At 50.1% G+C, this 27,500-nt stretch overlaps 2 protein-coding genes across 2 annotated transcripts in view; both read left to right on the top strand.

Moving 5' to 3' along the window:
- Window positions 1-13,437, top strand: part of paxbp1 (PAX3 and PAX7 binding protein 1) — a 51,110-nt gene extending 37,673 nt beyond the window's left edge. The window contains exons 14-19 of the mRNA XM_042311245.1: window positions 3,109-3,230; window positions 4,990-5,066; window positions 5,370-5,436; window positions 6,735-6,881; window positions 7,321-7,475; window positions 12,497-13,437. Coding sequence (XP_042167179.1) covers window positions 3,109-3,230; window positions 4,990-5,066; window positions 5,370-5,436; window positions 6,735-6,881; window positions 7,321-7,475; window positions 12,497-12,614 — 686 coding nt within the window. The 3' untranslated portion in view covers window positions 12,615-13,437. The remainder of the gene's footprint in view (window positions 1-3,108; window positions 3,231-4,989; window positions 5,067-5,369; window positions 5,437-6,734; window positions 6,882-7,320; window positions 7,476-12,496) is intronic.
- A 4,724-nt stretch (window positions 13,438-18,161) lies between these two features.
- The window catches only part of LOC112237331 (protein NLRC3), a 23,639-nt gene continuing 14,300 nt past the window's right edge, over window positions 18,162-27,500 (top strand). Inside the window, 9 exon segments of the mRNA XM_042311343.1 lie at window positions 18,162-18,289; window positions 18,411-18,628; window positions 20,039-20,146; window positions 20,343-20,354; window positions 20,499-20,915; window positions 24,671-24,740; window positions 24,868-25,075; window positions 25,260-27,075; window positions 27,297-27,470. Coding sequence (XP_042167277.1) covers window positions 20,061-20,146; window positions 20,343-20,354; window positions 20,499-20,915; window positions 24,671-24,740; window positions 24,868-25,075; window positions 25,260-27,075; window positions 27,297-27,470 — 2,783 coding nt within the window. The 5' untranslated portion in view covers window positions 18,162-18,289; window positions 18,411-18,628; window positions 20,039-20,060.

Genomic DNA, 27,500 nt, shown 5'->3' with positions numbered 1-27,500 from the left:
TATAGTGGAGAGGGTTATACTGCCAAAACTAGCAGGTAACACATCAACCTGTCTGTTATAGTGGAGAGGGTTATACTGCCAAAACTAGCAGGTAACACATCAACCTACTGTCTGTTATAGTGGAGAGGGTTATACTGCCAAAACTAGCAGGTAACACATCAACCTGTCTGTTATAGTGGAGAGAGTTATACTGCCAAAACTAGCAGGTTACACATCAACCTGTCTGTTATAGTGGAGAGAGTTATACTGCCAAAACTAGCAGGTAACACATCAACCTGTCTGTTATAGTGGAGAGAGTTATACTGCCAAAACTAGCAGGTAACACATCAACCTGTCTGTTATAGTGGAGAGAGTTATACTGCCAAAACTAGCAGGTAACACATCAACCTGTCTGTTATAGTGGAGAGGGTTATACTGCCAAAACTAGCAGGTAACACATCAACCTGTCTGTTATAGTGGAGAGGGTTATACTGCCAAAACTAGCAGGTAACACATCAACCTGTCTGTTATAGTGGAGAGGGTTATACTGCCAAAACTAGCAGGTAACACATCAACCTGTCTGTTATAGTGGAGAGGGTTATACTGCCAAAACTAGCAGGTAACACATCAACCTGTCTGTTATAGTGGAGAGAGTTATACTGCCAGACTAGCAGGTAACACATCAACCTGTCTGTTATAGTGGAGAGAGTTATACTGCCAAAACTAGCAGGTAACACATCAACCTGTCTGTTATAGTGGAGAGGGTTATACTGCCAGACTAGCAGGTAACACATCAACCTGTCTGTTATAGTGGAGAGGGTTATACTGCCAGACTAGCAGGTAACACATCAACCTGTCTGTTATAGTGGAGAGGGTTATACTGCCAAAACTAGCAGGTAACACATCAACCTGTCTGTTATAGTGGAGAGGGTTATACTGCCAGACTAGCAGGTAACACATCAACCTGTCTGTTATAGTGGAGAGTTATACTGCCAAAACTAGCAGGTAACACATCAACCTGTCTGTTATAGTGGAGAGAGTTATACTGCCAAAACTAGCAGGTAACACATCAACCTGTCTGTTATAGTGGAGAGAGTTATACTGCCAAAACTAGCAGGTAACACATCAACCTGTCTGTTATAGTGGAGAGAGTTATACTGCCAGACTAGCAGGTAACACATCAACCTGTCTGTTATAGTGGAGAGTTATACTGCCAAAACTAGCAGGTAACACATCAACCTGTCTGTTATAGTGGAGAGAGTTATACTGCCAAAACTAGCAGGTAACACATCAACCTGTCTGTTATAGTGGAGAGAGTTATACTGCCAGACTAGCAGGTAACACATCAACCTGTCTGTTATAGTGGAGAGAGTTGTACTGCCAGACTAGCAGGTAACACATCAACCTGTCTGTTATAGTGGAGAGGGTTATACTGCCAAAACTAGCAGGTAACACATCAACCTACTGTCTGTTATAGTGGAGAGAGTTATACTGCCAGACTAGCAGGTAACACATCAACCTGTCTGTTATAGTGGAGAGGGTTATACTGCCAGACTAGCAGGTAACACATCAACCTGTCTGTTATAGTGGAGAGAGTTATACTGCCAGACTAGCAGGTAACACATCAACCTGTCTGTTATAGTGGAGAGAGTTATACTGCCAAAACTAGCAGGTAACACATCAACCTGTCTGTTATAGTGGAGAGAGTTATACTGCCAAAACTAGCAGGTAACACATCAACCTGTCTGTTATAGTGGAGAGGGTTATACTGCCAAAACTAGCAGGTAACACATCAACCTGTCTGTTATAGTGGAGAGGGTTATACTGCCAAAACTAGCAGGTAACACATCAACCTGTCTGTTATAGTGGAGAGAGTTATACTGCCAAAACTAGCAGGTAACACATCAACCTGTCTGTTATAGTGGAGAGGGTTATACTGCCAAAACTAGCAGGTAACACATCAACCTGTCTGTTATAGTGGAGAGGGTTATACTGCCAAAACTAGCAGGTAACACATCAACCTGTCTGTTATAGTGGAGAGAGTTATACTGCCAAAACTAGCAGGTAACACATCAACCTGTCTGTTATAGTGGAGAGAGTTATACTGCCAAAACTAGCAGGTAACACATCAACCTGTCTGTTATAGTGGAGAGAGTTATACTGCCAAAACTAGCAGGTAACACATCAACCTGTCTGTTATAGTGGAGAGAGTTATACTGCCAAAACTAGCAGGTAACACATCAACCTGTCTGTTATAGTGGAGAGGGTTATACTGCCAAAACTAGCAGGTAACACATCAACCTACTGTCTGTTATAGTGGAGAGAGTTATACTGCCAAAACTAGCAGGTAACACATCAACCTGTCTGTTATAGTGGAGATTTAGTTATGACTCCATTTTGGAAACCATCCTGTTGACACCAGAAATTAATTTCTTACGGCCTCCCCCTCTCTCTGCCTCCCCTCTCTCTGCCTGCTCCCCCTCTCTCTGCCTCCCCTCTCTCTGCCCCCCTCTCTCTGCCTCCCCCTCTCTCTGCCTCTCTCTCTCTCTGCCTCTCTCTCTCTGCCTCTGTCTCTCTGCCTCTCTCTCTCTCTCTGCCTCTGTCTCTCTGCCTCTCTCTGCCTCCCTCTCTCTGCCTCCCCCTCTCTCTGCCTCTCTCTCTCTCTGCCTCTCTCTCTCTCTCTGCCTCTGTCTCTCTGCCTCTGCCTCTGCCTCTCTCTCTCTGCCTCTGTCTCTCTGCCTCTGTCTCTCTGCCTCTCTCTCTCTCTCTGTCTCTCTGCCTCTCTCTCTCTGTCTCTCTCTGTCTCTCTCTCTGTCTCTCTCTCTGTCTCTCTCTCTCTCTCTCTGCCTCTGTCTCTCTGCCTCTGTCTCTCTGCCTCTGTCTCTCTGCCTCTGTCTCTGCCTCTGTCTCTCGGCCTCTGTCTCTCGGCCTCTCTCTCTCGGCTCTCTCTCTCTCTCTCTCTCTCTCTGTCTCTCTGCTCTCTCTCTCTCTCTCTCTCTCTGTCTCTCTGTCTCTCTGTCTCTCTGTCTCTCTGCCTCTCTGCCTCTCTCTCTCTCTCTCTCTCTCTCTCTCTCTCTCTCTCTCTCTCTCTCTCTCTCTCTCTCTGTCTCTCCCTCTCTCTCTCTCCAGTGCTCGCTGAACAGGTGTGGGATCCTCTGTCCTGTAGTCAGACAACCAGACTGGTGAGCTTCGTGACCAGACTCCTCAGAGGATACCCTACTGTTCTGAACGGAGACAACAGGAACACACAGGTCTGTACACACACACCTGTCTGTACACACACACCCTACTGTTCTGAATGGAGACAACAGGAACACACGGGTTACTACACACACACCCTACTGTTCTGAATGGAGACAACAGGAACACACAGGTTAGTACACACACACACACACCCTACTGTTCTGAACGGAGACAACAGGAACACACAGGTTAGTACACACACACACACACACACACCCACACCCTACTGTTCTGAACGGAGACAACAGGAACACACAGGTTAGTACACACACACACACACACACACACACACACACCCTACTGTTCTGAACGGAGACAACAGGAACACACAGGTTAGTACACACACACACACACACACACCCTACTGTTCTGAATGGAGACAACAGGAACACACAGGTTAGTACACACACACACACACACACCTGTCTGTACACACACACACACACACACCTGTCTGTACACACACACACACACACACACCTGTCTGTACACACACACACACCCTACTGTACACACACACACACACACACCCTACTGTTCTGAATGGAGACAACAGGAACACACGGGTTACTACACACACACCCTACTGTTCTGAATGGAGACAACAGGAACACACAGGTTAGTACACACACACACACACCCTACTGTTCTGGAGACAACAGGAACACACAGGTTAGTACACACACACACACACACCCTGCTGTCCTGAAGTCCCTCGGCTGCCTAGAATTAAAATAGTTTTTTGTTGTAACCATTTCATGTTTTTAATGATTGTACGGTTCTGACAGAGTAAAACTAGTAAAGTAACCAGGTGTATTCACCCACTGGGTCAAACAAAGTCATGTTTACACAAGTACATATATTTATACCCTCCTATGAGGCAGAGTCTAGACACATCTCGACAGCCAATACCTCTCTGTTGCTAGGCAGGAATTTAGGTGGTCCTTGTCACCTGACCTGACCTCGGCCCATATTCCTCACTCCTCCCGACTCCACGGCTGTCCTTCCTTATCGGTGTCTGAACCCAGACTGTTGCCCTTTGACCCTCTCCATAGTAACCGGTTCACCTTCACTCGACCTTGTTTATTTATAATTATACATGTAAAGACATGAATATGTTCTAGTTCGGTAACATAAGTATATTCCAAGCTAGATACCCTCCCTCCCACCCTCTCACCCACCCTCCCTCCCTCCCTCCCTCCCTCCCCCCCCTCCCTGCCCCTCTCTCCCCTGCCTCTCTCTCTCCCCCTGCCTCTCTCTCTCCCCTGCCTCTCTCTCTCCCCCTGCCTCTCTCTCTCCCCCTGCCTCTCTCTCTCCCCCTGCCTCTCTCTCTCTCCCCCCTCTCTCTCCCCCTGCCTCTCTCTCTCTCCCCCTCTCTCCCCCTGCCTCTCTCTCCCCCTGCCTCTCTCTCCCCCTGCCTCTCTCTCTCCCCCTGCCTCTCTCTCTCTCCCCCTGCCTCTCTCTCTCCCCCTGCCTCTCTCTCTCTCCCCCTGCCTCTCTCTCTCTCCCCCTGCCTCTCTCTCTCCCCCTGCCTCTCTCTCTCTCCCCCTGCCTCTCTCTCTCTCCCCTGCCTCTCTCTCTCTCCCCCTGCCTCTCTCTCTCCCCCTGCCTCTCTCTCTCTCCCCCTGCCTCTCTCTCTCTCCCCCTGCCTCTCTCTCTCTCCCCCTGCCTCTCTCTCTCCCCCTGCCTCTCTCTCTCTCCCCCTGCCTCTCTCTCTCTCCCCCTGCCTCTCTCTCGCCCTCTCTCACCTGTCTTTCCCTCCTCCAGGAGTTTCTGAAGACCATTGTATTGAGGACCAGAAGGACTCTGGATGATGATGTGTTCTTACCTCTTTACCCCAAGAAGTGAGTCACAAACTCCGTTCTCTACTTGTCCTTCTAAAAATTCCTTCCGGGTGCACGTTTTGGTCCCCCCAGTCCTACACAGCTGATTCAAATAATCAACTCATCAAGCTAGGGGGAAATAAACTGACCGTGCCTCCAGGGTGGGTCCCAGGACTGCGTTTGGGGAAAACTCTGACCTAACCCATCATTACACGTTGAATTGCTCCTGTGACACAGTGAGGAAAGAGCGAAATAAACTATTCAATGTTTGAGAAGCCGTTCGATTGGTTAGAGGACGTCTGTTTTTTTTTTGGTTTCTTCCAGTGTGTTGGAGAATAAGAACAGTGGTCCCTACCTCTTCTTCCAGAGGCAGTTCTGGTCCTGTGTCAAGGTAAGGGAAAGGTTACTAGAAACCACGGCTCTAATGGGACATCGTTAAACTAGGCTCATATTGCAACACTTTGACATTTGACTTTGTATTTTATTCTTTTGTATTAGTTGTATCGGTAGGAGCTGTACATTCTTCATGGTCACCTCGCTTAAAAAAAAAAAAAAACGTCCTGATTTTCTAGGAGGCTAAAACGATGATTTGGTCAAACCGTTATAATACATTATCCTCCTAATTCCTCTAATTAAAGCGTCTCCCTGCCTGTATCTGTTTTTACGGGGGCCTGCTGCGATGAGAGAGCCACTTGTTTCACTGGGGCCTGCTGCATTCTGTATACCACCCAACACCTTGTCACAACACAACTGATTGGCTCAAATTTATTAAGAAGGAAAGAAGTTCCACAAATTCACTTTTATTAAGGCACACCTGTTAATTGAAATGCATTCCAGGTGACTACCCCATGAAGCTGGTTGAGAGAATGCCAAGAGTGTGCAAAGCTGTCATCAAGGCAAAGGGTGGCTACTTTGAAGAATCTCAAATATAAATATATTTTGATTTGTTGAACACTTTTTTGGTTACTACATGATTTCATGTGTTATTTCATAGTGTTGATGTCTTCACTATTATTCTACAATGTAGAAAATAGTAAAAATAAAGAAAAACCATAGAATGAGTAGATGTGTCCAAACTTTTGACTGGTACTGTATGTAAGCCAAATGATTCAACCATATACCCATCACCAACCACAGCTAATGGAGTCACTGAAACCCTTAACAAAGAGTTGCAGTCTGTTTTGGAATGGGTGGCCAGTAATAACCTGGTCCTGAACATCTCTAAAACTAAGAGCGTTTTATTTGGTACAAATCATTCCCTAAATTCTACATACCAGCTGAATCTGGTAATGAAGGATGTGGCTGTTGAACAAGTTGAGGAGACGACATTACTTGGTGTTACATTAGATTGTAAACTGTCATCAAAACATATCTATTCAATGGTTGTAAAGATGGGGAGATGTCTGTCTGTAATAAAGCTCTGCTTTTTTCAATTAGTCTGCTTTTGCAACAGCTAATGGGGATAAAATACCAAATTAGGCCTCAAAACATAAAATATATTGTGTTACCAGTTGCTAGGTAACATATATTGACTCCCCATTTAGTTGCTAGGTAACATATATTGACTCTCCCCCTCTAGTTGCTAGGTAACAGATATTGACTCTTACCCCATCTCTAGTTGCTAGCTAACAGATATAGACCCCCACTAGTTACTAGGTAACAGATATTGACTCCCTCTCCCTCCTCTAGTTGCTAGGTAACGTCCTCCAGTGGAGTGGTGTATTGTCTGGTTCCACGGTGAGGGAGTTGGCTCTGGACTCCACCCTGAACAGATACATCCTGTCAGCCCTACAGAACGCTGAGGCTGGGGAAGACAGCGTGCTGAAGAGTCAGAGGGTACGCACACACACACACCTCGTTCCTGAGGAATCCCACCTCTACCTTGTCCATGTTGTAAGACGACTTTAGTTCAACATGTTTCTGTTGGTCTGGCTGTTTCTGTTGGTCTGGCTGTTTCTGTTGGTCTGGCTGTCTCTGTGTCTGGCTGTCTCTGTGTCTGGCTGTCTGTGTGTCTGGCTGTCTGTGTGTCTGGCTGTCTCTGTGTCTGGCTGTCTCTGTGTCTGGCTGTCTCTGTGTCTGGCTGTCTCTGTGTCTGGCTGTCTGTGTGTCTGGCTGTCTGTGTGTCTGGCTGTCTGTGTGTCTGGCTGTCTGTGTGTCTGGCTGTCTGTGTGTGTCTGGCTGGCTGTCTGTGCGTCTGTCGGTCTGCGTACCCTGTGCGTCTGTCGGTCTGCGTACCCTGTGCGTCTGTCGGTCTGCGTACCCTGTGTGTGTGTAGGTGGTGGAGTGTTTCCCAGCCCAGTGGTTTGTAGGGTTGAAAGGTCAGCAGACCCTGCCTCAGCTGGAGCCCTTCTGTCGTTACCTCACCCACCTGGCCTCTGCTCTGCTGAGAGGTTCTCTGGGGGGGTCCGACATCGACAAGAGGAACGCCAAGTACGTGATTACATGTTATAAAGGCTTTTTAAAGGGGTTATATGGACATTATGGATATACCTGGGCCAGCGCCCTACACTAGCGCCCTACACCACGGGCCAGCTCCCTACACTAGCGCCCTACACCACGGGCTAGCGCCCTACACTAGCGCCCTACACCACGGGCCAGCTCCCTACACTAGCGCCCTACACCACGGGCCAGCGCCCTACACTAGCGCCCTACACCACGGGCCAGCGCCCTACACTAGCGCCCTACACCACGGGCCAGCGCCCTACACTAGCGCCCTACACCACGGGCCAGCGCCCTACACTAGCGCCCTACACCACGGGCCAGCGCCCTACACTAGCGCCCTACACCACGGGCCAGCGCCCTACACTAGCGCCCTACACCACGGGCCAGCGCCCTACACCACGGGCCAGCGCCCTACACTAGCGCCCTACACCACGGGCCAGCGCCCTACACTAGCGCCCTACACCACGGGCCAGCGCCCTACACTAGCGCCCTACACCACGGGCCAGCTCCCTACACTAGCGCCCTACACCACGGGCCAGCTCCCTACACCACGGGCCAGCGCCCTACACTAGCGCCCTACACCACGGGCCAGCGCCCTACACTAGCGCCCTACACCACGGGCCAGCGCCCTACACTAGCGCCCTACACCACGGGCCAGCGCCCTACACTAGCGCCCTACACCACGGCCCAGCGCCCTACACTAGCGCCCTACACCACGGGCCAGCGCCCTACACTAGCGCCCTACACCACGGCCCAGCGCCCTACACTAGCGCCCTACACCACGGCCCAGCGCCCTACACTAGCGCCCTACACCACGGGCCAGCTCCCTACACTAGCGCCCTACACCACGGGCTAGCGCCCTACACTAGCTCCCTACACCACGGGCTAGCGCCCTACACTAGCGCCCTACACCACGGGCCAGCTCCCTACACCACGGGCTAGCGCCCTACACTAGCACCCTACACCACGGGCCAGCGCCCTACACCACGGGCCAGCTCCCTACACTAGCGCCCTACACCACGGGCTAGCGCCCTACACCACGGGCCAGCTCCCTACACCACGGGCCAGCTCCCTACACTAGCGCCCTACACCACGGGCCAGCTCCCTGCACCACGGGCCAGCTCCCTACACCACGGGCCAGCTCCCTACACCACGGGCCAGCTCCCTACACCACGGGCCAGCTCCCTACACCACGGGCCCGCTCCCTACACCAAGGGCCAGCGCCCTACACTAGTGCCCTACACCACGGGCCAGCTCCCTACACCACGGGCCAGCTCCCTACACTAGCGCCCTACCCGCGGGCCAGCGCCCTACACCAGCTCCCTACACCACGGGCTAGCGCCCTACACCACGGGCCCAGCGCCCTACACCAGCTCCCTACACCACGGGCCAGCTCCCTACACCAGCTCCCTACACCACGGGCCAGCTCCCTACACCACCTCCCTACACCACGGGCCAGCTCCCTACACCACGGGCCAGCTCCCTACACCACGGGCCAGCGCCCTACACCACGGGCCAGCGCCCTACACAACGGGCCCTACACCACGGGCCAGCTCCCTACACCACGGGCCCTACACCACGGGCCCTACACCACGGGCCAGCTCCCTACACTAGTGCCCTACACCACGGGCCAGCTCCCTACACTAGCTCCCTACACCACGGGCCAGCTCCCTCCACCAGCGCCCTACACCACGGACCAGCTCCCTACACCACGGGCCAGCTCCCTACACCACGGGCCAGCTCCTACACTAGTGCCCTACACCACGGGCCAGCTCCCTACACTAGCGCCCTACACCACGGGCTAGCTCCCTACACTAGCGCCCTACACCACGGGCTAGCGCCCTACACCACGGGCCAGCGCCCGACACTAGCGCCCTACACCACGGGCCAGCGCCCTACACTAGCGCCCTACACCACGGGCCAGCGCCCGACACTAGTGGTGCCCTACACCACGGGCCAGCGCCCGACACTAGCGCCCTACACCACGGGCCAGCGCCCTACACTAGCGCCCTACACCACGGGCCAGCTCCCTACACCACGGGCTGGGGCCCTACACTAGCGCCCTACACCACGGGCCAGCTCCCTACACCACGGGCTAGCGCCCTACACTAGCGCCCTACACCACGGGCCAGCGCCCTACACCACGGGCCAGCGCCCTACACCACGGGCCAGCTCCCTACACCACGGGCCAGCTCCCTACACCACGGGCCAGCTCCCTACACTAGCGCCCTACACCACGGGCTAGCGCCCCTACACCACGGGCCAGCTCCCTACACCACGGGCCAGCTCCCTACACTAGCGCCCTACACCACGGGCCAGCGCCCGGGGACACCAGCGCCCTACACCGCGGGCCAGCGCCCTACCCCGCGGGCCAGCGCCCTACACCAGCGCCCTACACCACGGGCTAGCGCCCTACACCACGGGCCCAGCGCCCTACACCAGCTCCCTACACCACGGGCCAGCTCCCTACACCAGCTCCCTACACCACGGGCCAGCTCCCTACACCACCTCCCTACACCACGGGCCAGCTCCCTACACCACGGGCCAGCTCCCTACACCACGGGCCAGCGCCCTACACAACGGGCCCTACACCACGGGCCAGCTCCCTACACCACGGGCCCTACACCACGGGCCCTACACCACGGGCCAGCTCCCTACACCACGGGCCCTACACCACGGGCCCTACACCACGGGCCCTACACCACGGGCCCCTACACCACGGGCCCCTACACCACGGGCCCTACACCACGGGCCCTACACCACGGGCCCTACACCACGGGCCCTACACCACGGGCCCTACACCACGGGCCAGCGCCCTACACCAGCGCCCAGCTCCCTCCACCAGCGCCCAGCTCCCTCCACCAGCGCCCAGCTCCCTCCACCAGCGCCCAGCTCCCTACACCACGGGCCAGCTCCCTCCACCAGCGCCCAGCTCCCTCCACCAGCGCCCAGCTCCCTACACCACGGGCCAGCTCCCTCCACCAGCGCCCAGCTCCCTCCACTCGGGCCCAGCTCCCTCCACTCGGGCCCAGCTCCCTCCACTCGGGCCCAGCTCCCTCCACTCGGGCCCAGCTCCCTCCACTAGGGCCCAGCTCCCTCCACTAGGGCCCAGCTCCCTCCACTAGGGCCCAACTCCCTCCACTAGGGCCCAGCTCCCTCCACTAAGGCCCAGCTCCCTCCACTAGGGCCCAGCTCCCTCCACTAGGGCCCAGCTCCCTCCACTAGGGCCCAGCTCCCTCCACTAGGGCCCAGCTCCCTCCACTAGGGCCCAGCTCCCTCCACTAGGGCCCAGCTCCCTCCACTAGGGCCCAGCTCCCTCCACCACGGGCCAGCTCCCTCCACTCGGGCCCAGCTCCCTCCACTCGGGCCCAGCTCCCTCCACTCGGGCCCAGCTCCCTCCACTCGGGCCCAGCTCCCTCCACTCGGGCCCAGCTCCCTCCACTCGGGCCCAGCTCCCTCCACTCGGGCCCAGCTCCCTCCACTCGGGCCCAGCTCCCTCCACTCGGGCCCAGCTCCCTCCACTCGGGCCCAGCTCCCTCCACTAGGGCCCAGCTCCCTCCACTAGGGCCCAGCTCCCTCCACTAGGGCCCAGCTCCCTCCACTAGGGCCCAGCTCCCTCCACTAGGGCCCAGCTCCCTCCACTAGGGCCCAGCTCCCTCCACTAGGGCCCAGCTCCCTCCACTAGGGCCCAGCTCCCTCCACTAGGGCCCAGCTCCCTCCACTAGGGCCCAGCTCCCTCCACTAGGGCCCAGCTCCTCCACTAGGGCCCAGCTCCCTCCACTAGGGCCCAGCTCCCTCCACTAGGGCCCAGCTCCCTCCACTAGGGCCCAGCTCCCTCCACTAGGGCCCAGCTCCCTCCACTAGGGCCCAGCTCCCTCCACTAGGGCCCAGCTCCCTCCACTAGGGCCCAGCTCCCTCCACTAGGGCCCAGCTCCCTCCACTAGGGCCCAGCTCCCTCCCTCCACCAGGGCCCAGCTCCCTCCCTCCACCAGCGCCCAGCTCCCTCCCTCCACCAGCGCCCAGCTCCCTCCCTCCACCAGCGCCCAGCTCCCTCCCTCCACCAGCGCCCAGCTCCCTCCCTCCACCAGCGCCCAGCTCCCTCCCTCCACCAGCGCCCAGCTCCCCTCCCTCCACCAGCGCCCAGCTCCCTCCCTCCACCAGCGCCCAGCTCCCTCCCTCCACCAGCGCCCAGCTCCCTCCACCAGCGCCCAGCTCCCTCCACCAGCGCCCAGCTCCCTCCACCAGCGCCCAGCTCCCTCCACCAGCGCCCAGCTCCCTCCACCAGCGCCCAGCTCCCTCCACCAGCGCCCAGCTCCCTCCACCACCGCCCAGCTCCCTCCACCACCGCCCAGCTCCCTCCACCAGCGCCCAGCTCCCTCCACCAGCGCCCAGCTCCCTCCACCAGCTCCCAGCTCCCTCCACTAGCGCCCAGCTCCCTCCACTAGCGCCCAGCTCCCTCCACCAGCGCCCAGCTCCCTCCACCAGCGCCCAGCTCCCTCCACCAGCGCCCAGCTCCCTCCACCAGCGCCCAGCTCCCTCCACCAGCGCCCAGCTCCCTCCACCAGCGCCCAGCTTCCTCCACCAGCGCCCAGATCCCTCCACCACCGCCCAGCTCCCTCCACCACCGCCCAGCTCCCTCCACCACCGCCCAGCTCCCTCCACCACCGCCCAGCTCCCTCCACCAGCGCCCAGCTCCCTCCACCAGCGCCCAGCTCCCTCCACCAGTGCCCAGCTCCCTCCACCAGCTCCCAGCTCCCTCCACCAGCGCCCAGCTCCCTCCACCAGCGCCCAGCTCCCTCCACCAGCTCCCAGCTCCCTCCACCAGCGCCCAGCTCCCTACATCACTGCCCAGCTCCCTCCACCAGCGCCCAGCTCCCTCCACCAGCGCCCAGCTCCCTACATCACTGCCCAGCTCCCTCCACTAGCGCCCAGCTCCCTACACCACTGCAGGCTAGCAGTGAGTTTCTAGATGTTTAATAGACTAGTTATAACTGTCTCTCGTTCTCTAGGGAGCAGATCAAGGAGGTGGTGAAGCTCTTAGCTCGGCTCAACGCACTGGATCACCTCATCACCGTGGCAACGGAACACGGCATCAAGGACATCACACCTCTACTGGACTCCAAGTGACATCACTGCACCGCTGTGTGTGTGTGTGTGTGTGTGTGAGGACATCTGAACCCTGTTGTTGGGTCAAACTGCAAGGTTTATCATAATGGACTTTAGTGTGTGTCTGAGAGTGAGAGGTGTGTGTGTGTGTGTATATATTGTGAATATTGTACATGTGTGAAAATGTGTCGGGAGGACTAGGAGACTAAGAGCAGGTCTGTTAGATCAGGAGGACTACAGATCACACACTTCCTCATCTGGAAGTGCTCTACAGAGGAATTCTGGGAGATGTAGTTTCTCTCTACAGTCCCCAGATGGGAGTATTGCTACTTTCTACACCAGAACTAATTTAACCATAAACCACCACCTTCCCTCGTCACCTGAACTGAAAACTTCTAACATGGTGTTTTGTCTCATAGCATGACCCCTCCCCTCTCGCTCTCTCTCCCGTCATCCTCATGACGATCAGATTAATCCGCACGAAGAAGACTTTACTGTCCGATGTAGACGAATGTCCAACGGACACTTGTCTTTTTTTATTTAAACTGTCAGCTGTCCTCTCGCCTGCTCTTCTCGTGTTTTACCCCCTGTGCCATGATTTCTCTGCTTCACTGATCCCAGATCAGCTTATTGGTTGTCGCCCTAATTTGAAAGGGTTGTGAATGTAACTGATCCTAGATCAGTATCTAGAGTCAACTTCATTCTGTTGACTGGTGTCACACGAGCCGTTCTCCACCACGACCCTCTGATTGGATGAGGAGGAAGGGTTTCTATTTTCATTTGGCTGATTTTTGTGTACAATGTTTTTTTTTGTTTTGAATAAAAAAATAGCTTTGGAATAAGATTTGTAGCTGTGTGAACCACGTGTCTGAGAGGAGGGAATGCTGGGATACGTCCCACCTTCCTGTCCAGATATTGGATATTTTTATTCACTACGATCTATAAGGAAACACTGATCCTAGAGCAGCTCTCCGACTCGGATACATACAGCCTCTGGTTTTCATTGGCAGCGTTTGAAATGTCTTACTGTTCCCGTGTCTGTTGGGTCTGTCTAGTTCATAGGCTTCATTTACACAGGCAGCCCAGTTCTGAGCTTTTATTAAACCATTATTGGTCTTTTTGACTAATTTAGATCGGCTCTGAGAAAGAGCTGATGTGAATTGGTCAAAAGACCAATAATGGTGAAATAAATATCATAAACCAATATGGGGCTGCAGCGTAGCCTAGTGGTTAGATCATTGGGCCAGTAAACGAAAGGTTGCAAGATTGAATCCCTGAGTTGACAAGGTAAGAATATGTTGTTCTGCCCCTGAACAAGGCAGTTAACCCACTGTTCCCCTGAACAAGGCAGTTAACCCACTGTTCCCCTGAACAAGGCAGTTAACCCACTGTTCCCCTGAACAAGGCAGTTAACCCACTGTTCCCCTAAGAACAAGGCAGTTAACACACTGTTCCCCTAAGAACAAGGCAGTTAACACACTGTTCCCCTAAGAACAAGGCAGTTAACACACTGTTCCCCTAAGAACAAGGCAGTTAACACACTGTTCCCCTGAACAAGGCAGTTAACCCACTGTTCCCTGAACAAGGCAGTTAACACACTGTTCCCCTGAACAAGGCAGTTAACACACTGTTCCCCTGAACAAGGCAGTTAACACACTGTTCCCCTAAGAACAAGGCAGTTAACACACTGTTCCCCTAAGAACAAGGCAGTTAACACACTGTTCCCCTAAGAACAAGGCAGTTAACACACTGTTCCCCTAAGAACAAGGCAGTTAACACACTGTTCCCCTAAGAACAAGGCAGTTAACCCACTGTTCCCCTGAACAAGGCAGTTAACACACTGTTCCCCTGAACAAGGCAGTTAACCCACTGTTCCCCTGAACAAGGCAGTTAACCCACTGTTCCCCTGAACAAGGCAGTTAACACACTGTTCCTAGACCTTCATTGAAAATTAGAATTTGTTCTCAACTGACTTGCCTAGTTAAATAAAGGTTAAATTATAAAAATGGTGAAATAAATATCAGAATTGGGCTGCCTCAAACACGCACACTCACTCTGCCCAGAGTTTGTGAAAATGTAATTTTCTTTATGTTACTAAATACATTTTACCAGGGCAAATGGGAGTATTCATGATCTGTACCATTGTGGGGTATTTCTCCAACATTAGGTCATCTGATGACCTATAATACATCTGACAAACACCAAGCTCTGTTGATGTCCTGACCTCTGGTAATAAACACCAAGCTCTGTTGATGTCCTGACCTCTGGTAATAAACACCAAGCTCTGTTGATGTCTTGACCTCTGGTAATAAACACCAAGCTCTGTTGATGTCTTGACCTCTGGTAATAAACACCAAGCTCTGTTGATGTCCTGACCTCTGGTAATAAACACCAAGCTCTGTTGATGTCTTGACCTCTGGTAATAAACACCAAGCTCTGTTGATGTCCTGTCTTCATGCTCCACCAACCAAGCCTTGTCTTCATGCTCCACCAACCAGGCCCTGTCCCTATGCTGCACTAACCAGGCCTTGTCTTCATGCTCCACCAACCAGGCCTTGTCTTCATGCTCCACCAACCAGGCCTTGTCTTCATGCTGCACTAACCAGGCCTTGTCTTCATGCTCCACCAACCAGGGCCTGTCGCCATGCTCCACCAACCAGGCCCTGTCCCTATGCTGCACCAACCAGGCCTTGTCTTCATTCTCCACCAACCAGGGCCTGTCTCCATGCTCCACCAACCAGGCCCTGTCCCTATGCTGCACCAACCAGGCCTTGTCTTCATGCTCCACCAACCAGGGCCTGTCCCCATGCTCCACCAACCAGGCCTTGTCTTCATGCTGCACCAACCCAGGGCCTGTCTTCATGCTCCACCAACCAGGGCCTGTTTTCATGCTCCAGCAACCAGGGCCTTGTCCCCATGCTGCACCAACCAGGGCCTGTCTTCATGCTGCACCAACCAGGGCCTGTCTCCATGCTCCACCAACCAGGGCCTGTCTTCATGCTCCACCAACCAGGGCCTGTCTCCATGCTCCACCAACCAGGGCCTGTCTCCATGCTCCACCAACCAGGGCCTGTCTCCATGCTCCACCAACCAGGCCTTGTCTTCATGCTCCACCAACCAGGGCCTGTCCCCATGCTCCACCAACCAGGGCCTGTCCCCATGCTCCACCAACCAGGGCCTGTTTTCATGCTCCAGCAACCAGGGCCTGTTTTCATGCTCCACCAACCAGGGCCTGTTTTCATGCTCCAGCAACCAGGGCCTTGTCCCCATGCTGCACCAACCAGGGCCTGTCTTCATGCTGCACCAACCAGGGCCTGTCTCCATGCTCCACCAACCAGGGCCTGTCTTCATGCTCCACCAACCAGGGCCTGTCTCCATGCTCCACCAACCAGGGCCTGTCTCCATGCTCCACCAACCAGGGCCTGTCTCCATGCTCCACCAACCAGGCCTTGTCTTCATGCTCCACCAACCAGGGCCTGTCCCCATGCTCCACCAACCAGGCCTTGTCTTCATGCTCCACCAACCAGGCCTTGTCTTCATGCTCCACCAACCAGGGCCTGTCCCCATGCTCCACCAACCAGGCCTTGTCTTCATGCTGCACCAACCCAGGCCCTGTCCCTATGCTGCATCAACCAGGCCTTGTCTTCATGCTCAACCAGGCCTGTCTTCATGCTCCACCAACCAGGGCCTGTCTCCATGCTCCACCAACCAGGCCCTGTCCCTATGCTGCATCAACCAGGCCTTGTCTTCATGCTCCACCAACCAGGGCCTGTCCCCATGCTCCACCAACCAGGCCTTGTCTTCATGCTGCACCAACCAGGGCCTGTCTCCATGCTCCACCAACCAGGGCCTGTCTCCATGCTCCACCAACCAGGGCCTGTCTCCATGCTCCACCAACCAGGGCCTGTCTCCATGCTCCACCAACCAGGGCCTGTCTCCATGCTCCACCAACCAGGGCCTGTCTCCATGCTCCACCAACCAGGGCCTGTCTCCATGCTCCACCAACCAGGCCTTGTCTTCATGCTCCACCAACCAGGGCCTGTCCCCATGCTCCACCAACCAGGGCCTGTCCCCATGCTCCACCAACCAGGCCTTGTCTTCATGCTCCACCAACCAGGCCTTGTCTTCATGCTCCACCAACCAGGGCCTGTCCCCATGCTCCACCAACCAGGCCTTGTCTTCATGCTGCACCAACCCAGGGCCTGTCTTCATGCTCCACCAACCAGGGCCTGTCTCCATGCTCCACCAACCAGGCCCTGTCCCTATGCTGCATCAACCAGGCCTTGTCTTCATGTTCCACCAACCAGGGCCTGTCCCCATGCTCCACCAACCAGGCCTTGTCTTCATGCTGCACCAACCCAGGGCCTGTCTTCATGCTGCACCAACCCAGGGCCTGTCTTCATGCTGCACCAACCCAGGGCCTGTCTTCATGCTGCACCAACCCAGGGCCTGTCTTCATGCTCCACCAACCAGGGCCTGTCTTCATGCTCCACCAACCAGGGCCTGTCTTCATGCTCCACCAACCAGGGCCTGTCTTCATGCTCCACCAACCAGGGCCTGTCTTCATGCTCCACCAACCAGGGCCTGTCCCCATGCTCCAGCAACCAGGCCTTGTCTTCATGCTCCACCAACCAGGGCCTGTTTTCATGCTCCACCAACCAGGCCCTGTCCCCATGCTGCACCAACCAGGCCTTGTCTTCATGCTCCACCAACCAGGCCCTGTCCCTGCTCCACCAACCATGTCTTCATGCTCCACCAACCAGGCCTTGTCTTCATGCTCCACCAACCAGGCCTTGTCTTCATGCTCCACCAACCAGGCCTTGTCTTCATGCTCCACCAACCAGGCCTTGTCTTCATGCTCCACCAACCAGGCCTTGTCTTCATGCTCCACCAACCAGGCCTTGTCTTCATGCTCCACCAACCAGGCCTTGTCTCCATGCTCCACCAACCAGGGCCTGTCTCCATGCTCCACCAACCAGGGCCTGTCTCCATGCTCCACCAACCAGGGCCTGTCTCCATGCTCCACCAACCAGGGCCTGTCTCCATGCTCCACCAACCAGGGCCTGTCTTGGTTCAAGTCAGGATTTGAAATGAACATAAAAGAATAGGTGATATGCACATCCTAAACTTGAGTATAAACAGAATATTTGCTACTTTATTAAAGTAGCTCCCTAGACCTCTGTCTTGTTCTATTTCCATATTGTGTGTGTGTGTGTGGCCCCCTCTGTAAAGGTTAATTCTATATCCTGTCTGGCATAAGTGCTGTAGTCACGTACAATAGCTGTTGCTGTAAATAAACCTAGCTTTTCAGGATGTTGACTCCATTGAGTTTGTTCCGATGCCTCAGTCATAATAGTAACCAATTCTATGATCGTAACACTGCGGGGTTTATTAAATAGAATGACATATTGTGAATAATTTAAGATTATTTTGTGTTCAGAATGCCTGTCTGTGACCGAACATGCTAATGATTGACAGTTATTGGCTCTTACTTCATATGGTGTTATGAAGTAAGTCACTACACTACAGTCTGTCATGTGCCCGTTGACCCCTGTTACAATGATGACATCACATGACTGACTGTTAGTCACCACACGACCCTCAAGGAAGTATGCTCTGTTGTCTTTAAGTCACTAGTAAACAGATTCCATCTTGTCCTTTCTCTCTCTCCAGCAATCTACCTTGTGTTCAATCAGGTAAGTTATTCAATAATAATTCAACAAATAATCATTTGCATTCTATATTTTTCAATTAATAACCTGGTTATTGAAATAATACACTCTGGGTTTACCAACGGTTGACAATGAACATGTTCAGTTACAGCAGAACCAACATGAGCTCATCAGTCAAACATTTTCATGGATAAGGTTGACTTATGGCCTTAGAAGATCACCTGTCATGTGATGTAAATCGTTGCCAGTCACATTCCATGAGGGTGTTTATTCTTCACGACACGGGTTTGAACCTAAAGATGTACTTACCGCTCCACTACTGTGATATCCGTTGGAACAACTGTCGGGACACATTTACTGAAGGTAACACGTTCAACTTTTAAAACCTCTTGAGCTAACAAAATGAGGAATGGGCTGTTTTTAAACCTCTCAAATAAAACACAAACTACAAGTGTGACTGGTTTGTTTGTTTGTACATGATACTATTGTCGATACCAGACCTCCGACGCATCGCGCCAATAGATAAAGACCACTTGGTGGTACTTGTAACGTGGTTCATGGCGATGATCGTGGATATATACGGTATTAAATGACGGTGTCGTAACAGTTCCTGGAAAGTATGTATTGCCACATAGAAGGTGTTGTAAGGTCAACAGCTACACACGGAGTTCCGTGTGAGGTAGAGGGAAGATACCGTTTTAATCAGCTGTTCCGGGAGAATCCAAAAATATCGATTTCTTTGTAGGAATTGACATCAGCCCCCCAGACCTATAAAAAGGTTTAAATACAATAACATGTTTAAATGTGCGTGTGTTTGTTATATAATTATGGACACAAGTTGTACCAAACAAAGCGTCTGGGGCCGGTGAGTGTTATGACCGTGTCGACAGAGCGAGCGGAGGCTACAGTGACATTCATGGTGCCTCAATATTTGACATTTTAATTGAACAATTACTCATAACTTCATCATACATTTGAACAGTATAAGACAAATAATCTTTAAGGTCATGGAAACCCTCCGTTTGAAAGATTATTTGTAAAGGAAGGGGCAAAAGCCTTATTTATTCACAAAATGATTATTATGATGAATTTGAGCCCGCGCTGTGCCATTTCAGTAAACCTCACACAGATATGGACCAGTCCACTATTCTACAGCTCTCAAGCGTTCTGTGTGTATAAGTGTTTACTCGTCTATTTTTCATGGCCTCCTCTATCCTTTCTGATATCCACTTAAATATAGGTGAATGTTAGGATGGCTGTAGACAGTTGGTACAGAACGGAGTATTTACACGCGTTAACAGTGTATCCATAGAAATCGAATTATATTTACAGGCACTGAGGCTAATTTGATATGTATATAAATATATATATATTTTAAACTGATGTAAATTAACTTTGTGTGAATAATAATAATTCTTAAATATTGATGTTTAAATAATCGGAGGAATTTGTAACGGTTTAGGTGTTGTACCAAGCCCCCCCTCCCCCACTCCAGTCACAGTCCTGTTACCTTCAACTTTCTCTGATATGGTTTGAGAGATATCAAATGATAATTTCCTTTATGGAACTTCCTGATGGGTTTGTTATCAGGTTGTATTCAAAGAGAGAGGACCAGGATGTCATTTTTGTGGCCAAGGTTAATGAAGTATGTACCTATGACCTTTTACACAGACAACACAAAGAAAACAGCATTATGCTCGAAGTGACGTTCAGGACTTTAAAATAGTAAAATCTTTCTGTTTTTGGAATTTTGTACTTGTACTTGTCCCACAGTAAAACAGCACTACCTCCTAAAATGAGTCTCTCAGAGGTGAATGAGGTGGGCGCTGACGCAAACAGGCGTATCTTTCAGGACCGTGACGCTGTAAAAGAGGCTGAAAGGTGAGTGCAAACAACCACAACAAGACAGAGTGCGCTTGTGTACAGTCAAAAAATGCTTTGCGATCCAACAAAATACATTTTTAATGTTTCTAATGCTATTCTTTAATAACTTGAGATTTCATCTATAATTATACAGTCATTAAATGAACGTCTCTGTTGTGCCTGTTGCGTCTATGGATTCAACTTACAACTTAAGAGACAAAGACAGGTAAGAACATGAATGAGTTAATTGATCCTCCTGAGATTTTCCCACTGAACTAGTTTCTCTATCTATAGTCTAAATATTGAATCACAGACTCAGTATTCTACATCCCTGTGGGCCTGAATGTTCTGTTCTGGGTTTATCTAAAAGGCTCCATCAGAAGAGACCAGTCTCCCCTGTACCCAGCTGTCTGTCCATGAAGAGTGACTGGTCTATGGATGTACCTATATTTTTCGGACCGGAGAGACCAGTCTCCCCTGTACCCAGCTGTCTGTCCATGAAGAGTGACTGGTCTAAGGATGTACCTATATTTTTCGGACCGGAGAGACCAGTCTCCCCTGTACCCAGCTGTCTGTCCATGAAGAGTGACTGGTCTAAGGATGAACCTATATTTTTCGGACCGGAGAGACCAGTCTCCCCTGTACCCAGCTGTCTGTCCATGAAAAGTGACTGGTCTATGGATGTACCTATATTTTTCGGACCGGAGAGACCAGTCTCCCCTGTACCCAGCTGTCTGTCCATGAAGAGTGACCAGTCAGTGGATGTACCTGTAATAACAGAACCAAAGTAAGCTGTATCTGTATGTGTTTCCGGAGCGACAACAATGTTAGCAGGGGGTTCAGGTAACCTAGTGGTTAGAGAGGCAAGCTAGCAACTGGACGATTGTTAGTTCGAATCCCGTGTCTGACAGTAAAAATCTAGCCTAAAGTGAGCTGGAAACTGGAAAGTTGCTGGTATAAAATTGTAGATGCCACATTCTGTTGTGTCCTTGAGCATGGTACTTTCCAGAGGCGTCCAGTGTAGAAATGATTGGCTAATTTGATAAAGAGTGCATAAAATTTATCAAGCAAATACTGAGCTATATTGTACACAAAAAAACCTTTGGAAAATTATATCATTTTATACTAATAAAAGTAATCTTTAAAAACAAAACAAATTTAATCATATTTTTTCTCTCTAAAAGATAAGGGTCAAAATGATTAACCACCACGGTTTTCCATACTACGGCACCCTCCCCTTTACGAGGATAATGTCCCTCCCCTTTACGAGGATAATGTCCCTCCCCTTTACGAGGATAATGTCCCTCCCCTTTACGAGGATAATGTCCCTCCCCTTTACGAGGATATTGTCCCTCCCCTTTACGAGGATAATGTCCCGGAACCTTTTTCTAAAATGTTTAATCACATCCTTCTTTTTGAGGCTAAACCCAACATTCCAGGTGCTGTTTAGTAAACTGACCGGTTCTAATCCAGGTGCTGTTTAGTAAACTGACCGGTTCTAATCCAGGTGCTGTTTAGTAAACTGACCGGTTCTAATCCAGGTGCTGTTTAGTAAACTGACCGGTTCTGATCCAGGTGCTGTTTAGTAAACTGACCGGTTCTAATCCAGGTGCTGTTTAGTAAACTGACCGGTTCTAATCCAGGTTCTGTTTAGTAAACTGACCGGTTCTAATCCAGGTGCTGTTTAGTAAACTGACCGGTTCTAATCCAGGTGCTGTTTAGTAAACTGACCGGTTCTGATCCAGGTGCTGTTTAGTAAACTGACCGGTTCTGATCCAGGTGCTGTTTAGTAAACTGACCGGTTCTGATCCAGGTGCTGTTTAGTAAACTGACCGGTTCTGATCCAGGTGCTGTTTAGTAAACTGACGTCATGGTTCTGATCCAGGTGCTGTTTAGTAAACTGACCGCTCGTTCTGATCCAGGTGCTGTTTATTTTTAAACTGACCTTTTATGGTTCTAATCCAGGTGCTGTTTAGTAAACTGACCGGTTCTGATCCAGGTGCTGTTTAGTAAACTGAGCAGAATGGTTCTGATCCAGGTGCTGTTTAGTAAACTGATCAATCGGTTCTAATCCAGGTGCTGTTTAGTAAACTGACCGGTTCTGATCCAGGTGCTGTTTAGTAAACTGACCGGTTCTAATCCAGGTGCTGTTTAGTAACCTCCAGGGGCCTCATTTATAACTATTGCGTAAATCTTACAATATTTCCGAAAAGAATACGTACGTAAAAATATATATAGATATTTATAAACTTGGCGCACGTCATGTTTTTGCGTTATAATTCAGACCTGTCGTAAAACACCGCTCGTGTGAATGAGCATTATATCTCCGCCTAATTATTATTTTTAAAAACACCTTTTATGGTGACTTTAACATGCTTAATTTGCTGTAGGATTAGGATCTATTGGCCATTACACCGTGGCCGTTTCTATAAACAACAACAATCTGATCACATTTCTATAGAGCTGTGAGCAGAATGGTTTGGTGTGTTTACTTTCTCAAGCGAAACATGCATGCTGCATATAATCGATCAATACATCAATCAATCAATTAAACGTTATTAGTCACATGCTTGGTAAACAACATGTGTAGACTAACAGTGAAATGCTTGATAAGCAACAGGTGTAGACTAACAGGTGTAGACTAACAGGTGTAGACTAACAGTGAAATGCTTGATAAACAACAGGTGTAGACTAACAGGTAAATGCTGGTAAACAACAGGTGTAGACTAACAGGTGTAGACTAACAGTGAAATGCTTGATAAACAACAGGTGTAGACTAACAGGTAAATGCTGGTAAACAACAGGTGTGGACTAACAGGTGTAGACTAACAGGTGTAGACTAACAGGTGTAGACTAACAGGTGTAGACTAACAGGTGTAGACTAACAGGTGTAGACTAACAGGTGTAGACTAACAGGTGTAGACTAACAGGTGTAGACTAACAGGGAAATGCTTGGTAAACAACAGGTGTAGACTAACAGGTGTAGACTAACAGGTGTAGACTAACAGGTGTAGACTAACAGGTGTAGACTAACAGGTGTAGACTAACAGGTGTAGACTAACAGTGAAATGCTTGATAAGCAACAGGTGTAGACTAACAGGGAAATGCTTGGTAAACAACAGGTGTAGACTAACAGGTGTAGACTAACAGGTGTAGACTAACAGTGAAATGCTTGATAAGCAACAGGTGTAGACTAACAGGGAAATGCTTGGTAAACAACAGGTGTAGACTAACAGGTGTAGACTAACAGGTAAATGCTGGTAAACAACAGGTGTAGACTAACAGGGAAATGCTTGATAAGCAACAGGTGTAGACTAACAGGTAAATGCTGGTAAACAACAGGTGTAGACTAACAGGTGTAGACTAACAGGTAAATGCTGGTAAACAACAGGTGTAGACTAACAGGGAAATGCTTGATAAACAACAGGTGATAAGACTAACAGGTGTAGACTAACAGGTAAATGCTGGTAAACAACAGGTGTAGACTAACAGGTGTAGACTAACAGGTGTAGACTAACAGGTGTAGACTAACAGGTGTAGACTAACAGGTGTAGACTAACAGGTGTAGACTAACAGGTGTAGACTAACAGGTAAATGCTGGTAAACAACAGGTGTAGACTAACAGGGAAATGCTTGATAAACAACAGGTGTAGACTAACAGGTGTAGACTAACAGGGAAATGCTTGATAAACAACAGGTGTAGACTAACAGGGAAATGCTTGATAAGCAACAGGTGTAGACTAACAGGGAAATGCTTGATAAGCAACAGGTGTAGACTAACAGGGAAATGCTTGATAAGCAACAGGTGTAGACTAACAGGGAAATGCTTGATAAGCAACAGGTGTAGACTAACAACAACAGGTGTAGACTAACAGGTGTAGACTAACAGGGAAATGCTGACTTATTTGCCTCTTCCAAACAAAGAAAAAATGAAAAATGCCACAGGAATAAATACACGATGAGCATAACGGGAGCTGTAAGAAAAGGCCTAAGGAATGATCAAAGATCTTGATCTATTTAAAAAAAATATATACATTTTAAGTTTTAATTTCTATTTTATGCCTATCTTTTCAAGTATATTTAAATCGTATTCTGATTGTTTCATAATTTTCGATGATATTCTGATTTAATGTCTTCAGTTTCTGTTGGAAAGGAAAGGGTTAACGAGGGGGGGGGATCCAATCATGAGTTTTCTATGCCGGTCTCCGGGGAGATAAATCTAGCTAGCTTAGCAATTGTAAAGGAAAAATGTATTCTACACTATGATTTCTTCCGTTAATATAAAGTGTGTTGAAACCTCATTTTTATTGTAGATTTGACGTGGTAAACGAGGCAATTAAAGAATTTATTTAATTTCTACGGCATGATCTTTAAATAGATAAATCACTTTTAGTCTGCTCAAGAAGAACGTATTAAACATGACATTTTCCGCTTAACGATAGATCAGCTGGCGATTAATTAATTGGCCGCCAGTGGTTGGCCCATGGATGGCTCCCTATAACCAGGAAACCGGACTTGTAACCTGTCTTATTCTATCCACAGAGTCCAATGTGAGAAACTACAGGTTGAGGCTACCCAGAATCAACGAACGGATCTGAACTCAATATTCAGGGTGGGCTGGTTTGTCATACAAACATATAAAATTAACTCCACAAATAACACACCAGAGTACATTTCGTTTTGATGAACTGTTCTGGGTTTGTTTTCCGTATAAATACTGTATTTGTTGTCCATTTCAGGTGCTTGAAGACCGGGTCGTTGTTTTGGTAAAACGTGAGTTGAAGAGGTTCAAGAGGATACTGAATGAAGTTCAGAGGGAGGATGAGGAAGTGGTCGATGCTGAAGATGAGAAGCAGGAAAGCAGTGCCCGAGAGGGGGCTTTGAAGATCACACTACACATCCTGAGGAACATGAACCAGAAGGAGCTCGCTGACACACTGGAGAACAGTAAGACCGACCATTAATGTCTACAAATGATTAACATACCGAGAGACCTCTACAATTTTCCTGCTGTTCACAAGCAATTTACATGTCCACAGGAAAAAAACTAGTAGAATAATTTATAATATATTCTTCATTGAAACTTTTGAGTTTGTTGTGAAATGTTAACACTGATGATCTGCATTGTCAGGTCTTCTAGGAGAACTTGTTGCATGTCAACAGAAACTCAAATACAATCTGAAGAGGAACTTTAAGAATGTGTTTGAGGGAATAGCCAAGCAAGGAAACCCAACCCTTCTCAGTAAGATCTACACAGAGCTTTACATCACAGAGGGTGGAAGTGGAGATGTCAATCATGAACATGAGGTGAGACAGATCGAGGTAACGTCCAAGAGACCAGCAACACAAGAGACGCCAATCAAATGCAACGACATCTTTAAACCTTTACCTGGACAAGACAAAGAAATCAGGACTGTGTTGACAAAGGGAGTCGCTGGCATTGGAAAAACTATCTCTGTGCAGAAGTTAATTCTGGACTGGGCTGAAGGAAAAGGAAATCATGATATCCAATTGATATTTCCAATTCCTTTTCGAGATCTGAATATGATGAAGGGGAATACATACACCTTGATGGAATTTCTTCATCACTTTTTCACGGAAACCAAAGAATCAGGAATCTCCAACTTTGACAAGTACAAGGTTCTGTTTGTTTTTGATGGTCTGGATGAGTGTCGACTTCCTCTTGAATTCAAGACCAATGAGCACTGTTGTGATGTCACAAAGTCAACGTCAGTGGACGTGCTGCTGACAAACCTCATCAAGGGGAATCTGCTTCCCTCTGCTCTCCTCTGGATAACCTCCCGACCAGCAGCAGCCAATCAGATCCCTCCTGAGTGTGTTGACCAGGTGACAGAGATACGAGGGTTCAATGACCAACAGAAGGAGGAGTACTTTAAGAAGAGATACCACGACGAGCAGAACATGGCCAACAGAATCATCTCACACATAAAGACATCAAGGAGCCTCTACATCATGTGCCACATCCCCGTGTTCTGTTGGATTTCTGCTACTGTCCTAGAGACGCTGTTGGGTGACGTTAAGAGTGGAGAGATGCCCAAGACTCTGACTCAAATGTACAAACACTTCCTGATCTTTACCATACTGCACAAAAAACAGAAATTTCCCCAAGGACCAGAGGAAGCTGAGTCAGATTCACAGATTAAAACAGACGAGGAGATCCTCCTGAAACTGGGAGAACTGGCTTTCAGACAGCTGGAAAAGGGGAATCTGATATTCTACGAGAAAGACCTGAGAGAGTGTGGCATCGATGTCACAGAAGCGTCCGTCTACTCAGGAGTGTGTACACAGATCTTCAGAGAGGAGAATGGGCTGTACCAGGAGAAGCTGTACTGCTTTGTTCATCTGAGCATCCAGGAGTTTCTGGGTGCTGTGTACGTGTCTGTCACATTCAACAACGACCGTTTAAATCTAATGGCAGAACCTGAAACCACCACCAGAAACCACCAGATGTCTGGTGACAACCTACAGACAAACCTCCACAAGAGTGCAGTGGACAAGGCCTTACAGAGTGAGAATGGTCACCTGGATCTGTTCCTCCGCTTCCTTCTGGGTCTCTCGTTGGACTCCCATCAGACTTTTCTACCAGGCCTACTGACACAGACAGGAAGCAAGTCACAGACCAATGAGATAACAATTGGTTACATCAAGGAGAAGATCAGGGAGAATCTCTCTCCAGAGAGGTGCATCAATCTGTTCCACTGTCTGAATGAGCTGAATGACCGTTCTCTAGTGGAGGAGATCCAAAGCTACCTGAGATCAGGAAGTCTCTCTAGTGCCAACCTGTCACCTGCACAGTGGTCAGCTCTGGTCTTTGTGTTGCTGACTTCAGAAGAGGTGCTGGATGTGTTTGACCTGAAGGAATACTCTAGATCAGAGGAAGGTCTTCTGAGGCTGCTGCCAGTGGTCAAAGCCTCCAGGACAGTCCTGTAAGTGTCGATTAGATTAATAATATTCTGTTTTGAAGTAGATGAAGCTGCCATGAAGGAATTGAATTACTACAATCTAAAGTTGTCAGCAATATTGGCACAGGGATGAGGTTACACCCAGAATTGATAATAACAACAAACATCCCATTATTGAACATTACTGATTCTGATTTATTCCCTTTTAAGAAGAATGATGTCTGAACTGGTTTGCCATTATCTAGGCTAAACGGATGTAACCTCACAGAGAGATGCTGTGAAGCGTTAGCCTCTGTTCTCAGTTCAAACCCCTCCCAGCTGAGAGAACTGGACCTGAGTGAAAACGACCTGCAGGATTCAGGAGTGAAGCTGCTCTCTGCTGGACTGGAGAGTCCGAACTGTAAACTGGAGACTCTGAGGTTAGTATTTTCCTCTTTGTGTTTGTGACT

Source organism: Oncorhynchus tshawytscha, linkage group LG33 (genome assembly GCF_018296145.1).
Source record: "Oncorhynchus tshawytscha isolate Ot180627B linkage group LG33, Otsh_v2.0, whole genome shotgun sequence".
Taxonomy (NCBI): domain Eukaryota; kingdom Metazoa; phylum Chordata; class Actinopteri; order Salmoniformes; family Salmonidae; genus Oncorhynchus; species Oncorhynchus tshawytscha.
Note: the sequence above shows the minus strand (reverse complement) of the source record. Positions and strands in the feature narration are given on the sequence as shown.